This window comes from Lycium ferocissimum, chromosome 8 (assembly GCF_029784015.1).
Source record: "Lycium ferocissimum isolate CSIRO_LF1 chromosome 8, AGI_CSIRO_Lferr_CH_V1, whole genome shotgun sequence".
Classification (NCBI taxonomy): Eukaryota; Viridiplantae; Streptophyta; class Magnoliopsida; order Solanales; family Solanaceae; genus Lycium; species Lycium ferocissimum.
The window spans coordinates 41744012-41763079 of record NC_081349.1 but is presented as its reverse complement, the minus strand read 5'-3'; the positions used below and the strand labels follow the sequence as shown (position 1 = coordinate 41763079).

Below are 19068 nucleotides of genomic sequence, written 5' to 3'. Positions count from 1 at the left end.
GCCACTTCTTTCATTGCTCCAGTTTGTGAAATTGCAAGTATTTTTATGTCCCTGATATGTTCCTCTGCTAGACTTAGGTCCTTCTGTTGGACTGCCTTGGCACAAGCCATCAAGTTATTGACAAGCCTAATCCTAGTTTCTATATCCGGCGATAAACAAGAATTAAGTCTGTTATTGCTCTCTAATCCTTTATTACTCGTACTGCAAGCACCAACCTGAGAAAGTGCCCTGAAATCAACATTAAATATCCTAATCTCTTGCTGATCACTTTGCTTATCATTATTATTCTTAAACCAGCTGGAAGATCCACATGATGATATGGTCATCGAATCATCAGTACCACGACCGCCAGCAGCCGTTGAAATCTGCTGCTGGTATTCGTCTTCACTCGTTGAAGATGAATTAGGAATATTGGGACCTGATATTAAGCTCTCAGTCCGCACTGAAAAATCAGAAGCACCATTGAAGATGATTGCATTTGTATTAGAAACACTAGAGTAATCTGAATCTTCCATTATTGAGTCCATAGACATCTCTATAGAACTCGATCTTTTTTCTACTGCCGCAAACTTCTATCTCTCTCTCTCTTTTTTTTTTTTTGGTTGATAAATTGCTGGAGTCACCTTCCTGCTTTGCTAAAAAGAGCGAGGTCTCAGCACTTTTTTATTTTGGTGTCATTCGGAGAAACTTCCCTTTCAATTGTTTGAAATCTACCTTCCATTTTATACGCGTTAAGAAATGCACGAGGATCAACTTTCTACCACCCCCTCCGTTTCAAAATGATTTTCTGGTTTTGATATTGTACGGAGTTTAGAAAAGTAAGGATTTTTTAATCTTGTAGTTGTTAATTAAAAATATGTACTTTCGCTGTCTCAATTTAAGTGTTTTTTTTTTTTTTTGATATATCTTAAAAAGAGTGTCTCTTTTTATAATTAGTAAGTTGATAATTCAATTATTTTACGTGGCAAATTTAAAATAATAAGATTCAAAGGACATTTTAGTACATCACTCATCTTTAATTTAGAACTACAAATTTAAAAGTATTCTTTTATTCTTTAAACTTTATCTTTCAGTCAAACTAAGACACTTAAAATTAAAGTTGTCAAAAAAGAAAAAGACATTCTTGTTTAAATGGATAAAAAGGAAAATAAGACAAATATTTTAAAATGAATGGAATGTTTATTTATCAACAAAACAATGACTCCGCTGAAAAATAACAGTGATTCAAACAGTATAAAAAGTTGGGACATAAGTTGGACGGAATTTCTTGGAACATTTTGTCGACGTAGATATTCAAGAAAATACAAGTTTCCCAATTTGTTCTAATTATTACTTCCTCCGTCTCAAATTATGTGCCGTTTCTTAAAATAGTTTTCTCGAATTAATCGTCATTTAGAAATTTGAGACAAAATTATTTTTTTCTCATTTTATCTTTAGTCGTAATTATTCTTGAAGACTATAAACACCTAATTATAGGAAGATGACACATAAATAGAGTAAATATTCAATAAAAAGAGATTATGTCATAAGACATAAATAAGACTAATATTAATCAAAACCCGCCCTAATTAATACTGTTTTCTTAAGGATGCGTAAAAGAGAAACACGACAGATGATGATATCTTAAAACATAAATAAGTGCAATTTTGGATGCGTTATTGGTTAGAATTCAAGTGTCGAGTGAGCAGAAGAGTTACTTCGTCCTACACTAATTTATTTTATAAAATAAATTAGGAATTGATCTTTTCACTATAATTAGGAATGGAAGGCGAAATTTTATAGGAAATGAAAGCGAAATTTATAGGAATGTTCCAAATGAAAAAAAAGGAAGTTGACTATGTCAAGACCTCGCACATTTTTAAGCAAAGCAGGAAGGTAACTATCCCAGCAATTTATTTTGTGGGAAAAAAAAAGAAGATGAGTTTTGCAGAGATGTCGATGGACACAATCAGTGTTTTAAAGTTGCTGGAATAGTTACTTTCCTGCTTTGCTAAATAAAATGAGAGGTCTTGACCCGTCATGTTTTAAAAGGCAGTTTCAAGGTTCGTTTCAAGGCTCGCTTCGGGGCGGGGCATTGACAAAATGTCTCGGGGCTCACGTCCGGGGCTTAGATCCTGCGAGGCTTTCGCCCTAAACGCCCGGCTGTACGTCCTAAACACGACCGAACGCCCAATGCTCGGGACTCGCCTAACAGTTCTTACACAAATTATATGATATATTTCTTAATTAAAATCATTGACCCTCATAATTCTTTAACAAATGAATGATATTTAATAGTTTTTCATCTATAGAAATAAGAGGATTGGGTGTAACTCAAATAACAAGTTGTAGTATTGCATATTTACTATTTGAGAACATCGTGAGGGTGAATATCACTTAATATTCTTTTAAAAATACATAGCCGAATTGTACATTTTTACTTGTCATTGGTCTTTTGTCCAATGTATCAAAATTATCATATTTCATTATTTCATTATTTGAAAGTAATTTTATTTTTATTCACGAAGGAGTTACATTTTGATTATAATACTGATAACGTTTATTGATTATTTGCTTATAGGGAGATAAAATGAATAGTATGATAGTAATATTGTTTTAAGAAATTGTGATTTTTTTCATTGTTTAGAAGTTAAGATGTTAGAATTGATTTGCATTTCATAATAACTATTATTTCATTGTATTGTTTATGCTTGTAAAATAATGTTATATATAATTACAAGTTGTAAGTGGCGTATAATAGATTGCTTTGATTAGTTTTTTGTGAGGATCAAGTACATCTATATATATATATATTTCATTTATTTACAATTTTCTTTTTATGTAATTTTACCTATTTAAAAATATTTATTGTAATTTTATTATTTTATGAAATACTAAAAATTAAATACCAATGAGGCTTACGTCCCGTGCCTCTGGAAATACCCATGAGGCTTACGCCCCATGCATCTGGGCTTACGCCTCGCTGAGATTTATGTAAAACGCCCCGCCTTTTAAAACACTGATCTTGACATAGTCAACTTCCTTTTATCGTTTGGAACATTCCTATGAATTTCACTTTCATTTCCTATAAATTTCGCTCTCATTCCTACTTAGAGTGAAAAGCTCAATGGAAAAATCATCGGTTTGAGAATAAGTGGGATCCAGACAAGATTAGCATTACGACAAAAGTTGGAAGTATTTCCTCGAACATGTTCAATGTAGATTATTAAAAAAAAAAAAAGGGTTAATAATCTATAATATTAGCATGAGATGAGCTTAAATGAAGGGCATAAACAGTGAGAAATTGTATAGCCCGATACCAAGTCTCTTGATTGAGAAGCAGCCTTTATTGTTATAAAATTAGTAGAAATTAACTCTTCCACACTCTCGATAGGAAACTTGAATTCCACACACTTCTGCAACAAAAATTACACTGGACTAATAATTAGCACCAAAAGGGAAACTTGTGGTTTGTCAAATCAAGTCTTCATCTACATTGTCGAACATGTTTCAGGAAATTATGTCCATCATTTCTCGCAATATTAGTAGTCGTTTGATAAACAAAGATGTGATATTTAACAAAAAGTTGAAAAGAGATATCTGGAAGTTGATGTTGCTATAGACATGCATTTAACTAAAAAAAAAAAAATGTAAGAAGCTTTGCTACTGAAAAAAAAAAATGTACTTTAAAAAATGGTCAAAATCACTTTTTCAAACTTAAAACTCATCTCAAAGAAAATATCAAAAAATCAATCCAATATAGAATCAAACACTATTTTGCTAATGCTATTTATGTTTCTTTTTTTAAAAAAGTTATATTTATGTCCAAAGTTGATGTTGTCTCACTTTTTCAGTGAAGAGTCCTCGTTTTCTTTTGTTGATAATTAAATACTAATACTACTACAAAGTTGATCCTTAGTGCTATTCTTTACGCGTATGAAATGAAAGGTAAATTTCAAACAAATGAAAGCGAAATTTCTCATAATGGCAAAAACAAAAACAAAAAAGAGAGAGAGAAACTATGTAAGAGGCCTCACTTTTTTTAGCGAAGCAGGAAGGTAACTCCAACAATTTATCATAAAAAAGGAGAAGAAAAAAAAAGATGAGTTCTAGAGAGATGTCGATGGACACAATTACGGAAGATTCCGATTCCTTTGTTTCTAATACAGATGCAATCATCTTCTATGGTGCTTCTGATTTTTCAGTGCGGACTGAAAGCTCAATCTCAGGTCCCAATATTCCTAATTCGTCTTCTACGAGTGTAGACGACTATGACCACCAGCAGCAGATCTCAACGGCTGCTGCTGGCAGTGGTAGTGCTGAGGATTTGATTATATCATCAAGTGCATCTTCCAGCTCGTTTAACAATACTAATAAGCAAAGTGATCAGCAAGAAGAGATAAGGATATTTAATGTTGATTTCAGGTCACTTTCTAGGGTTGCTGTTTGCAGTACTACCAGTGACAAAGAGGACGAGAAAGAATTTGGGAGCATTAAGAGACTGATGCCTTGCGCTAGTTTATTGCCTGATATTGGTCAGACAGTGAGTGAACAACCTAACATATTTAGGCTTGTCAATGCCTTGATGGCTTGTGCCAAGGCAGTCCAACAGAACAACATCTGTCTAGCAGATGCACTTATCAGGGACATAAAAATGCGTGCAATCTCACAAATAGGAGCAATGAAAAAAGTGGTGACTTATTTTGCACAAGCTTTGGATCTAAAGATTCACGGAACAAATGTACAAGATATTGTAGAATCATCCTCTTACACGGACGAACTCTTGCATATGAGCTTCCATGAGACCTGCCCCTACCTCAGATTCGCGCACTGCACTGCCAATGATGCCATTTTCGATGCCTTCGCCAATTGTGATAGAGTACATGTAATTGATTTCAGCTTCAATCATGGTTGCCAATGGCCAGCATTTGTGCAGGCTCTCGCTTTGCGTCCTGGGGGCCCACCGGCTTTTAGGCTAACTGGAATTGGCCCACTGCAGGCTGATAACACCGATGCAGTGCAGGAAGTTGGATCGACACTAGCCCAACTTGCAGAGACTTTTGGTGTAGAATTTGAATTCCGTGGATTCGTGGTTGATTCTTTAGCCGATCTTGATGCATCGATGTTGAATATTAGACCTAGTGACGTGGAAGCAGTGGCAGTAAACTCCGTTTTCGAGCTTCACAACCTGTTGTTCCCTCCAGGAGCAAATGAGAAAGTGCTGAATTTAATAAAACAAATACAGCCCAAGATTGTGGTCATCGCAGAACCAGGAGAGAGTCACTATGATAGCGGCTTTATCGACAAGTTCAATGAAGCATGGTATTACTATTTGTAGAAACTACACAATCTTGACTTGTTCCATTCATTCACCAAGAGAGAATATATATAGGATACAATAATCTTGAACCCTAGGATCTCTCCAGATCCTAGTGAAACAAGGAAACTAAGATCCTAGTGAAACAAGGAAACTAACTAATATATGGTAAGTATCTCCCTACAAATATGCTACCAAATAATATCAAATAATTATACCGCAATACCCCCCCTCAAGTTGGAGCATGGGAATCAAAAATGCCCAACTTGGAAAGCAAGAAGTCAAACTGAGTTTTGCCGAGAGCTTTGGTAAAAATGTCTGCCAATTGTGAAGATGTTGACACGTGTGACGGAGAAATCAAACCTTCATTAATTGCATCACGAACAAAGTGACAGTCTACCTCAATGTGCTTTGTTCCTTCATGGAAAACCGAATTTTTTGCAATGTGCAAAGCGGACTGACTATCACAAAACAATTTGATCGCCTTGGGATATTGTATACCTAAACTCAACAACAGACCTCTCAGCCACTTCAACTCACAAGTGACCGCAGCCATGGACCTATATTCCGGCCTCTATGCAGAAGATCTAGAAACCGTGTGCCGCTTCTTTGTCTTCCAAGAGAGGGAGATTGACCTAGAAATACTAGCCAACTCGTCAACGAACGACGCAGTAAGCGGACAAGCCGCCCAATCGAATCACACCATCCCCGCAAAGTCAACTCACCGTCGGCACGTAACAAAATTCCCCCGTCCCGGGCGTGCCTTTCAAATAACGACCACTCGTAAGGCCGCTTCCCAATGTTCAATCCGGGGTTCTTGCATGAATCGAGACAAAATATGAACGAATATGCCAAGTCCTAGCCGAGTGACCCCCAAATAAATCAAACGCCCGACTAATCTACGGTAGACCTCAGGATCAAGAACAAATCTCCATTTGCAAGACCAAGTTTATGATTTTGCTCGATAGGGAACCCACTTGGCTTTGCACCTAACAACTCGCTTCGCAGATAATATCAAGAGTATACTTGCGTTGACACAAAAACAACCCCGACGAACTACGGCTACTTCAATACCCAAAATATTCGAGAGACCCAAGGTCTTTCATTTTGAAACAATCACTCAAATAGGCTTTGAAAGTCATGCAGTTACAGTACGAATCATTCCCTAAATAATAAGATCATCAACATAAACCAAGATATTAATTTGAATATTCCCTTTAGTAAATGTAAAAGAGAATAATCAGTAATAAGATCAAGGAAACCGTACCCTTTCAAAGCAGTCACCAATTTTGCAAACCAACATCTTAAAAATCGTTTCAACCCATACAAGCCGATTTGCGCAAACGACACACCAACGTAGCCAACGTAGGATCTGGACTTTCAAACCCGGGAGGGAGCTTCATATACACCTCCTGATCAAGGTCACCATGTAAAAAGGCATTATGAACATCCATTTGGTGAAGTTCCCAATTTTTGGACATCGCGATGGCTAGGAAGGCTCGAACGTAGTCATCTTGGCGACTCGCAGCAAAAGTTTCATTATAGTCAATCCCATTGCTGATGATTTCCCAACACAACCAAGCGCGATTTCGAGCGTTCCACATCTCCATTTGACAAAAACTTGGTCTTGTACACCCATTATTTACCAAGTGCTTTCTTACCCGGAGAAAGATGTTCCAAAGTCCATGTACCATTGTCTTCTAATGCACGTATCTCTTCTTTCATTGAACATCTCCAACCTTCGTGTTTCATGGCTTCTTTGAAGGTCTTAGGATCCTTACCCGAAATAATAGCTGCAAGAAACTTACGATAATTTACAGAAAAATTATCACAATTAATATAGTGTGCCAAAGGATAGGGAGTACCGAGGAGTGATTGTTAACCGAGTTGCAGAGACGGACTATTAGCAAAAACTCGAGTGTGTCCCATAATCACGAAGCACAACAGAGGGATATTTCTCCCGAAAATCATCAAGCCACCTTCCACATTCGTGGCCGGGTACGGTGTCGTCGCCCCTCGTCAAAGGGGCCGGCGCCGGGTTCCCGCCGGGTCGCGCGCTGGCCGTCGGGCGCCCGCTCGCCTCGTTGCCGAGCGCCGGGTTCTCGTGGGCCGGAAAGAGCCGCTGGCCGCGCCGGTCCGGTCGCCACAGCGCCAGTCAATCGTGGCCATGGCCGCCGCTTACAGCCTCCGAACTATCAACTTCACTCCCTAATTCATCCCCATACACCAGAAAATCACGATCAATTTCAGCACTCTCATCAAAAAAACGAGACGAAATATTAACATCTTCCGGACAAGCAAAAGGAAACACATCCTCCACAAACTTTACATCACGAGAGACAAAAAATTCCTTCGTATCAAGGTCAAACAACCACCACCCCTTCTTACCAAATGGATATCCCACAAATAAACACTTTCTGCTTCGACTAGCAAATTTGTCACCCAGAGTTTTTTGATTATGAGCAAAGCACAAACACCCAAAAGTACGAATAGCATCAAAAGAGGGAGGTTTATTGAATAAAATTTCAAAAGGCGTTTTATTTTCCAATTTGGGTGTGGGGGTACGATTTATGAGATGAGATGCAGCAAGAACACATTCACCCCGCAAAAAAAATAGACAAATTGGCCTGAAATCTTAGAGCCCTCGCAACATTCAACACATGTTTATGCTTCCTCTCTACTCTCCCATTCTGTTGCGGAGTACCCACACAAGAGGTTTGAAACAAAATACCAGTGGCGGTAAAATAATCGATCAAACAATTAAATTCGGTACCATTATCACTTTGTATAACTTTAATTGTGTGATTAAATTGGCGATCAACCATAGCAACAAAAGCCATAAACATCGAAAACACTTCTGTTTTATCAACCAACAAGTAAATCCAAACAGCTCGGGAAAAATCATCAACAATTGTTAAAAAATAACGAGCTCCACACGACGAAACATGGCGATATGGGCCCCACAAATCACAATGTATTTTCTCAAATATTCTAGATGCTTTATTATCACTTAAAGGAAATTTGTCTCTAGGATGCTTAGCACGTAAACACACTTCACAATCCTTTGCTAAACTACTCTTATCACTACTGACATGAGAAAGCAACTTTACTACTCTCTCGGAAGGATGCCCCAATCGTCGATGCCACAATTCCAATGCGGACGTTGCCCGACAAGAGACACACGTGGCACCGCGTTCGGTTTGCTAAAATAGTATAGTCCGTCCCTCCTAATTCCCGTTCCAATCGCCTCCTTCGGTGGGTCCCGAATAGCACACATATAAGAATTAAAAGAGACAATAGTATGTAAATTATCGTAAGTTGGGGGACGGAGAGTAAGTTGCAACGTAAATAAGGCACATAAAGGACATGATGTAAGGTGATTTTATATGACAGTCGAACAGAACCTTCCAAAGAAGCAAGCACCTTGTCACCATTAGGCAAACCAACAGGACAATCAACAGTATGGACATCAAACAACCAAGATTTCTCACCCGAGAATATGATGAGTAGCACCAGTGTCAATGATCCAAGAAGAAACATCAAACTTACCATTCAAGTGATTTTCTGGAATTGTAGCATTACTAAAAAATCCCGTAATAGCCTTCCATTGATCGGAAGTAAAGTGCTGACCCACGGCAAACTCAATTTTGGGTGGTGGTGAAGGAGGTACGTCGTCACCGGCCATGGAAATTTACGAGGAAGAGAAAAAAAACGTGTGCTCTGATACCATGTAGAAACTACACAATCTTGACTTATTCCATTCATTCACCAAGAGAGAATATATATAGGATACAATAATCTTGAACCCTAGGATCTCTCCAGATCCTAGTGAAACAAGGAAACTATGATCCTAGTGAAATAAGGAAACTAAGTGAAACAAGGAAACTAACTAATATATGGTAAGTATCTCCTACAAATATGCTACCAAATAATATCAAATAATTATACCGCAATACTATTCAAAAATGTTTGACTCAGAGTCGACTCGAGACATGGAGATGGTGGGACTGTACGAGTTGTGAGGCACGAGGCACTGAGTCAATGGCGAGTGAGGATGAACTCAGCTGGGTTCAACCCAGTTCACCTGGGTTCAAACGCGTGCATACATGCAGCCATATATGTGGCCTTGCTCCTAAATGGAGAAGGATATAGAGTAGAAGAGGAAGATGGGTGTCTTATGTTGAGTTGGCATAGTCGACCGCTCACCGCCACCTCTGCTTGGCAGCTTATGTCGCCGAGTCAGTCAATGGGTGAGGGTGACTTTTTGACCTGTTGGGACAAATGTTAGAGAAAACAACTTTCTATCTTTGGCTAATGCAAGAAAATTTCTCTTTTTGCTGACACCTAGCAATGTTGTCAATAAGAATGTAATCGGCACCTTGCTTAATGATGTTGTACATCGGGATAATATTGTCAAAAGCCGTATATTTTTTAAAATATCTCTTTTTGTTTTTAATTACGTAGTATTTTTGGATTTAAGATCGAGCTTCTACTAACAGAACATATTTAAATAGAATATCCGTCCACTAAATTCTACAATCACTCAATTAGCTAACAAGCCCAAAAATTCTACTTTTACTCAACAAACTACTGGACTTGCTAAACACTCAGTCAACTAAAATTTTAACTAGTGAAAAGATTTACCTTAGAATACAAGGGACAATATCTATTTGAAATTAGGATGATGAGGTGGAGTGGAAGCTAGATGCCTTTAATACCATGAGCGCTCCTGCAGAAGATATTCCTTTTTTTTTTCTTCTTATTTTTTTAAGTTTAATCATCCGGTCCAAAGTTCATTGACTCAATTAATTTGGATTTATGTGGGAGAGGCCCATCCAGGGAGTAAAACGTAAAGTGTTCTTTTGCCGAAAGTTTTGATTGATGGTGAAGCAATCCTAACGATTGCATTGCACCTCTCGATCTTTTCCCTATTGCATTTCTACATAGTTGTCTTAGATCTTGTTGAGTAGTGGAAATGGTAAACTCTCAATAATTTCAACTATCTGAATCCAAATAAGAAAATGTGTAAAAGGATCAATTTGTGGATATATAGAACTTTGGAGGATAATTCTTAGCTCAAAATGTTAACAAAAAGATGCAAAAAAATGGAAATGTGATATTGGAACAGAGAAAAAGGCAAAAGGGGGAACTTGATAGTGGTCCCTACAAGAAAGAAGAGTGTCAACTTCGAAAGAAGAGTGTGTTATACCCCATTTCAACCGAAGTCAAAATGGTTTACAATATTCGGGTAATTCTGGGGTTAATTAAAGTTTAACGAGTCGCCACCTAATTATTACGGTGAATTGAGCCTAAAGTTGATTAAAGTAATTATTTAAAGTTAACTCCATTTTAATGTCTACGAAACTTCAAGATTTAAGAAGTTGCTCAATTAATCTAAAGGAAATGATAACATCCTTTAAGATCCATTAACAATGGTTAACCGACCGGACTTAGAGTTAATTAAAAAGGCCTTGTAAAAATATAAGTAATAATGTATAAAATGTTTGGTTAATTATAAAATGAGAGGGGATTAGTATTTAAAAAAAAAAAAGTGAAAAAGCGGTGGCTAACTTTATATTTAAATCAATTTGACGGTATTAAAATGTGATGTGGAGTTTAAAATAATTTTTCCTTGGATTCAAGAATCAAGAGTGGACAGCAAAATGATTAATATTTTAAAATCTTGTTTTGTATAGAAACTCAACTTCCGTGTTGAATTCTTCATTTAAAATCATTAAAGTTACCCATCATGCCAAGTTAGGCCAAAACAAAGCCCTCACTAAAAATGACTTCATATTTGGGTCCTGGATCAAAAGATTTTCAAAAGAAAATCTTTTAAAGTTCAAGAATGAAATATGAGAAATGGACCACACATCATTAAAAAAAAAAAAACCATTCGAACTTGTTTAAATCAACTAAAAAGAGTATATAGGCGATACTAAAACTGATTAGCTAATTAAGCTACAGAACTATAGATTTGTTTTTACAACTGTTAGTCTAATATGAAATGGGTAAATTATGGGTCACAAAATCATTTAACACAACAACTTAAAGCTACAGATTAGATAAGGCAAACAACAAATTAAAGGCACAAATTAGATAAGGCAATCGAACGGTTTAAAAGACCGAAAACAAAGCAATATAAGAAGCCATTTTAGTAGGCTTCTCGAAATCAAAAATCGTGGCTGTTCAATTCTGATCCATCATGGACATGTATTCAAACACGAAAGGAAACGCAATAGTAGTCGATGTAGCGATGTTGTCGAGTCTCAGGGTGAGACCAGATTGGACCGTGAGAGTCTTTTACAAAGACTCCATTTTGCTCCGGTGGTCATGCAAAGGAAGAAAATGTAAAAGGATTAGAAAGGCAAATCGGACTAAAACAATTATGAAGGGTAAAGAAGACAGTTAGAGCTACACATATTGCGGATTTACGATAAAGAATAATTATTTATACATATGACGCTAATCAAAACAACAGGGACACTAACTAACCATTTACAAACTGATGGCGTTCTTTTTTTCCAGGTTTAAACGCTAATAACATGATGTACTTAATTATTGGAATTGCACATCAAAATTTCATATCAAATGTCACCGAGGATAAAAAAGCCACAGATAACTCATTTTCTACTAACCGAGCACTCTTATCACCTCATATGTTTTTCCACAGAAGTGGTATATATCTAGCAAACTAACAGCTTTTAGCCCAAAAGAAAAGTGATGGAAGAAAATGAAATGTATGTGCAGGCGACTACTATTCTTTAAAAAACATCTTTCTCTATACTAGCATGTGGGCAGGGTGGCAACCTAAAACGCAGAACTCTGGCGCAAATTTGCAGTTGCTTCAGTAAAAGAGCTCAAAAGGGTCTCACCAACCTCAGCTTTGCAAAAGGGAAAATAGTGCAGAACAGGGAAAATATATTAACTTGAATGGAGTTAATCCTTATGCATACAAGCAAATAGTTTCCTTTATACTAGAGATTTAACATGAAGGATACCTAAACATAACAGTCCTTTCTATCCACATTTTAACTAATGCCTCAAAGCAACATCTCAACAGCGTGTTATGCATCGAGAGGGAGAAAAAACAACATGATCGAATTAGAAGGGAATCGACTTCAAGCAAACATATAAACAAAACCGAAAATAATTTATATTCAAACCAATGTTCCATGTCACATTATCTTAGACTAACTCACATAGATTCCTAAACAAAAGAGTTGATATGCTAATACTATATCTTAATACAACATCATTGAATCGGATTTACTCGACATAAACTAGACATTTCCAAATGATCGTGAGTTTTAGTACAAACAAAAGACGTCGGCATATCATCCGAGCTAAAACAAGATATTTCCATACAAACCCGAATGTAACGCCCTAACAATATGGTTTCGGAGCATCGTATCTATACTTAATATCCGGTTGAGGGCATGATCGCTTTTTACATCCAAACACCATCTAATTTAGAGGTTAAAAAAAATAGTAGATGACCACATGATTTAATCCAAAACAGATCCGAATACAACAGGACTTCGAAACATGACCATTCAACGCATAAACAGAATTTTAAATGAAACAAAAAGAAAGAAAGAAAGTAGGATCGGATTTACCTCTTGTGGGTGTAATGAACTGAGACGAGGTCGCGAATCTACTCTACGAACTTGAAACGGACAGAGATTGAACAATAACCAAATATGAAGTTTTCATAAACGGAGAAAAACGATTGACTTAATGAGAGTTTTCTCCCCCCTTTTTTTTTCTTCTGTGTCAAGAGAGTCCCCAAATGGGTAACGAAATGAATATTTATAGTAAAATCCCTAGGGTTTGCTATCGTTCGAATTGAGCGGGATTTTCTGGTATAGGATTCAAATCGAGTCAAATGGACCGTTCAAATCTGAAATTTGAAAGTGTTTTTGAGCAGATGGTCACGTGATTCGATGCGATGTTACCAAAAATATATAGTTCGACTATTCTCTAAGCTTGAGGATCAACGCGTTTTGAAGGAAAAAGGGGAAAACTTTTTTCTGTCAACGACAGAAGGCTCAGGCGTAGCGACAATTTCGGTGTGGAAATGGTATAGGCAAAATTGTCACGGCTAGAGGGAAATAGGGTTTTGCTAAATGGGGCGGAGAGAGATGGAGATGAGGAGAAAGGAGAGGTGCAGAGAGCATTGCACAAAAATGGGGTGGCAGGATCTGCCATGGTTGAAAGTGGTTTGGATGTTAGCTAGAGATGGAAGAGGGAGGAGAAACGAGAGAGATGAGAAAAGAGAAAGAGGGAGGCAGCTGAAGTTAGTTTTAGTTTTAAAAATGATGATGAATAAGTTTTAATACGTGGGCCGGTCGGGTAGAAACGGGTGATGGGCTGGTCGACTGGTGGGCTGGGTAGTTTTGAAAATATTTGTGGGCTAATCTGTTTTAGAGGACTGGTCACGAATTGGGCTAATAATTTGGCTGAAAATTTATTGATCCTTCCTTCTTTGTTTAATTACTTTTGGGCTTCTAATTTAATAAATAGTACAATATATACTATGTGAAGATAATGAATAATTAATATGTAGAAAAAATAAGGATTTAACCAAGTGTTGTCTTGTAATTAATTTAACGAGTCTACCCGAAAATGAAACGATGATGAACCATTTAAAATTTGTGATAAAGTAATGCTAGTAATGTTGAAAATAAAAGTAGCGAAAATAAAGTATTTAGCTCGTCGATAAGTTTAGAAGCCCGAGTATACAAAATTAAATAAAGGAGGGACAAAATTGGGTGTCAACAGATTGAATACCACCCGGTAAGGAATCAAAGGATAAAGATATCGAATATCTGAATCGGAAAAAAGATTATTCATAGCAAATGAGTGGCTGAAGATTTGGGATATGAGTAATTAACATAATCAAGTGGGCAAGAATCTTTCTTACATTGTGGGCAAAAATCCATGTGGTGGCGCATGTATCTCACCCACAAAGGTAAGATCTGTTAGGGGGCCGAGGCTAAGCCTGTCAACCGGTTGGGGATTACCAGTTCAAATCGGTAACCGGACTGGTAAAATTGGAACCGGTTAACCGTTTAATACATACCGGTCCAGTTTTGATTTTTTGGGACCGGAACCAGATCGGTTAAACCGGTCAAAATTAATTTTTTTTTCAAATGTAGTAGTTGGGTATGGCCGGGCAAGTACCAACGGTCCATTTGCAAAAATGGTTGTTGGCAAACGGTTCCAAACTCCCCTTTTGGCCCCCAACCCCCCCCCCCCCCCCCCAAATTTTTTTTTTAACACTTTAATCCATCCCCTACCCCTATATAAACCCCTCTCCATTTCCATTTTAATCACACCAATTCACTCTTCTCTTTCTCTCAATCTCTCAATTATAGTTACTTTGCAACAATTAGCCACTTTAAATTTCTCTCAATTAAATATTATAAAGTTTTACTCTAGTTTCAATTATTAATTTTGCAATTATAATATTGTTGGTGGAGTTGGTGATTTTAATTTTTAACAACCCGAAGTAGTTTCGGTGGATTTGCAATTGTAGCCGCCTTCACTTTGTTGGAAATTAATCCGGCAATTTAGCAGCTTCATTCCAACTCTATCTTTATTTTTCGCTATTTAATTTACGCAATTTAATTCTAGCAATTTAATTTGTTGCAATTTATTTTCTTGTGATTTATTATTTAGACATGGTCCCGGTAGTTGTGGTATTGTTGATGTCACACCCCTTTTTTAAGGGCCTCGAAGGAAATCGGTTTATTTATTAAAGGTTTTTTTCATTTGAAGTGATGGTTTTGAATAGGGATTATTTATTTACAGAGTTGCCACTTGGGATTGAGTTTTGGTGTTCCAAGTCACCTTATGAATCCCTAATCAAAAGGAAATGACTCTTATTATTGGTCCACGAAAACAGAAGACCGGGTAAGGAATTTTGTTGACCGGGGAGAAGGTGTTAGGCATTTCCCGAGTCCTGTGGTTCTAGCACGGTCTCTTTATCGACTTATACTTAGCTTAAACTAATTTTTTGGATAAATTATGTTACAAGCCTTGATTTGCTCGTACTTTTATTGTTGAAATTTTATTAGTCTTAACTCGGATGCGTAACCGCATTCCAGATCTTTTAAGTGTCTCGAAAATAAGATGCGTAACCGCATTCTCAATCGAAACAAGATTAATTATTAAAACGGCATTGGCCAAGGTGCGTAACTGCATCCTTGAGTTGTTTAAGCATCTCGAAAATAAGATGCGTAACCGCAATCTCAATCGAAACAAGATTAATTATTAACACGACATTGGCCAAAGTGCGTAACCGCATCCTTGAGTTGTTTAAGCGTCTCGAAATAAGATGCGTAACCGCATTCTTAATCGAAACAAACGTCTTGAAAAGTGCCTAAAGCTCATCTAGCATTAAAGGCAATTATTTGTCTCTAAAATCCGGGACTTATTATTATATTTTAGTCATTTTTTTTCACTCTTTGACAACGGGTTTTGAATAAATTCGCAACCCATCTCGCCCCCTTACAATTGGTTTTACCACTCTTTTCTTTTATACTTGACAACAGGATTTGAATTTATTCACGTCTCATCTCGCTCATTTCACAATTAATTAATTGACTAAGTCCGCCTTAACATTGGTCTAGGACCCGGGACTATTTAAAATTCAATGGACAATCGAGCAGCTTATTAGCAAGCCTAAATGTTGCCATTTTCATTTAATAATTATGAGAAGTCCAAATAAACCAAAACTAAAAAGATGCTATAGATAATCATTAAAGATCATTAGACAAGGTCATATGACTCTAGCCATTTAAAATTAACATGGCAGTAACCAAAGAAGAAAAAAAAAAAAAAAAAGAATAACATTACCAAGTAGTCCCAAAACCATTTTTTCTTCGTCAAAACCCAAATCTTATTCTTCAAAATCTAACCCCCCACCATTTTATTTCTTAAGATCCCACTTTCACTTGCAATTTATCGCATTCAACAAACTTGAATTACGTCACCATTTAGCATATTAATTCCAAATAATAATGTCTTAACACATCAAACAAGAAGATTAAACTAAAATCAGTAGCATGCTTGTCTATAGTAACACTTCATTCACGCATCGAAATTCACCATTCAAAGAACAACAATCCTATATTTAATCAATTATGAAGTGAGAGATAGACCTTCCGTGAGCAAAATTCCTTCAATACATCAAGGGACATTCGACAATGCATACAGTAGGTGAAATGGACTGCAACTACCCTTGAATAGAGAAAAAGCAAGAACCTTTGCCGATGACCTCGAAACGGGACCTCACTCGAACATGTGACCCGATTGAACTCTGTTTTAATCGGCGATATGAAGTGATGAAGATTGTTATCCCATGGTTCTAATGGCTTGTATATGCATGTGTTCTGTCTATGTATTACTCCCTTTAGAAAATAAAATGAAAAGATAAATGATGTATTGTGTCCAAAAGAAAGAACGTGAATGGATGAAGGAAATCACTCAGCTCATGAATGTCTCATGACGGCTGCTTCTTGTAGGTGATTCTAGGTTGATTTGTCTACGTGTGTAAGGTCTAAGTGTGGTGTGTGTTGCGGCTGATCATGTTTTTGTTGTGTAGGTTTCTAGGTTTTTCTTTTCTAGAGTTCTGTCCAATTTATAATATGTAGGTAGGGTTTGAAAAATGATAAAAAGATTTTTTGGGTCCATGGGCCTTGGAATGGTGCAGATGGATTTTTATAATGTAAACGGAATTTCTTTTTTTGTTCTTTTTTGTTATTTTAATAAAAAAATATATGTATCTATAAAGGGTGCATGTGGCATGTGTGTTTAAGTGAGTTATTTAAAATTGAGTGGTCCCCACCCCTTTCCTTTTATCTGTTCCTATGCGTGAAATAACATATGATTAACAAATGAGGACATAAAATATACTATTCCTACTAAATTAAAATAGCAAGATTAAAATATGTACTTACTCTATATTTATTTATTAAAACTTTTAACTTGGAAATTAAACTAAAAATAGATAACACATTTTTGGACATTTTTTTTTGCACTAATAAAAATAAAACGAAACTAAACATATATCATAAACTGTGACTCTATTTTTGTGATTTTCAAATATTCAAATAAGACCTACTAAACAAAAATAAAACCCAATAAAATGTCCAAACCATATTTAAAGGAAAATTTAGATACTAGAAGGTGAAACACCCCGGGGAGGGTCAAAAATCACGTGTCTACATCAGCCCCTGTTTGATTAGGAACACGAAGAGTTCTCAGACAAACAATTAGACAAAGAGACTAGTTTGACCCTACCGTTGTTCTAAAAGGAGGGGGAAGCAAGAAGATGATGCAACCGAGCCCTGGTTTTGGGCATCCTACATATCCCGGGTTATAAGGGAATCAGGTTACGTGTAGTTCAAGATTAAGAAGGGAGATGAAACATATTGAGATGAATAGTCGAGCGAGGTCCTGTCGAGGCTCCGGTCCGCTGTCCTATTATTACATCAAATGAAAGACAAAAGTGAAAAAGAAAATACAAGCACAGGATCCTAGCTATGGAACTTCTCTTGAATCTTGACTCGAATCTTCATGTTTTCCTAAGTGTGAGATAAACACTTCGATCTCGAATTGAACTTGAAAGTAAACTCCATGCTTCAGGCGGGGTCCTGATCTTGAAATTAAAAGGCAGTTGAATGTTAACCCTATTGTTTAGGCGGGCTCCTGCTACTTCTAACTGAAAGTATACCCCATTCTTCAGGCTGGCTCCTGAACTTGAAATTGAAAAATGTCCCTATTATCCAGGCGGGTTCCTGAACTTGAAATTGAAAGGTGGCCCTATTCTCTAGGCGGGTTCCTGATCATCCTATTCTTCAGGCGGGTTCTGACTTGCTCCAATTTTTCAGGCGGGTCCTGACTTTCTTCCCATTCTTCAGGTAGGTCCTGACTTTCTTCCCATTTTTCAGGCGGGTCCTGACTTGCTTCCCATTCTTCAGGCGGGTCCTGACTTGCTTCCCATTCTTCAGGCGGGTCCTGACTTGTTCCCATTCTTCAGGCGGGTCCTGACTTGCTTCCCATTCTTCAGGCGGGTCTTGAATTTCTTCCCATTTTTCAGGGGGGTCCTGACTTTCTTCCCATTCTTCCGGCGGGTCCTGAATTGCTTCCCATTCTTCAGGCGGGTCCTGACTTGCTTCCCATTCTTCAGGCGGGTCCTGACTTTCTTCCCATTCTTCAGGCGGGTCCTGACTTTCTTCCCATTCTTCAGGCGGGTCCTGACTTGCTTCCCATTCTTCAGGCGGGTCCTGACTTGCTTCCCATTCTTCAGGCGGGTCCTGACTTGCTGTCCATTCTTCAGGCGGGTCCTGACTTTCTTCCCATTCTTCAGGCGGGTCCTGACTTTCTTCCTATTCTTCGGGCAGGTCCTGACTTATGACTCTAATAATGTTGACCTGCATCTTCCAAAAAGGTACCTGTAACTAACGAACAAATTTTTTTGCCCCGCTTTTGCACTAGGAAAAATTTTGTGAGTGTTAGCAAAATCATAAACTATATGTAAGGTAATTAAATGATGTAAGTAAAATCAAAAGGCTCTAACTAGGAAGTGCGTCTCCTAGAGGTAAAGCTAAAAAATTCTGACTAGGAAATGCATCTCCTAGGAGTGATGGTTCAAATTAGGAAGTGCATCTCCTAAAAGCAAAACTTGAAAGACCCAGACTAAGAAGTGCACCTCTTAGGGGTTAAAATTGAAAGACTCTGACTAGGAAGTGCGTTTCCTAGGA

General features: G+C 37.3%; 2 protein-coding genes and 1 long non-coding RNA gene across 3 annotated transcripts in view; 1 reads left to right on the top strand and 2 right to left on the bottom strand.

The window, feature by feature from the left end:
• Positions 1–515, bottom strand: part of LOC132066364 (DELLA protein GAI-like) — a 6978-nt gene extending 6463 nt beyond the window's left edge. The window contains exon 1 of the mRNA XM_059459686.1: positions 3–515. Within this exon, the coding sequence (XP_059315669.1) occupies positions 3–515 (513 nt within the window). The remainder of the gene's footprint in view (positions 1–2) is intronic.
• A 3566-nt stretch (positions 516–4081) lies between these two features.
• On the top strand, positions 4082–9584 carry LOC132066363 (DELLA protein GAI-like). Its single transcript, XM_059459685.1, has 2 exons — positions 4082–5313; positions 9275–9584. The coding sequence occupies exons 1-2, from the start codon at positions 4082–4084 to the stop codon at positions 9582–9584; spliced, it is 1542 nt and encodes a 513-aa protein (XP_059315668.1).
• An 8130-nt stretch (positions 9585–17714) lies between these two features.
• Positions 17715–18376, bottom strand: LOC132068502 (uncharacterized). Its single transcript, XR_009417411.1, has 2 exons — positions 18238–18376; positions 17715–18206 (listed from the first exon to the last, which is right to left on the bottom strand). It is a non-coding gene; the product is annotated as an uncharacterized LOC132068502 (long non-coding RNA).
• Between the last annotated feature and the right edge of the window lie 692 nt (positions 18377–19068).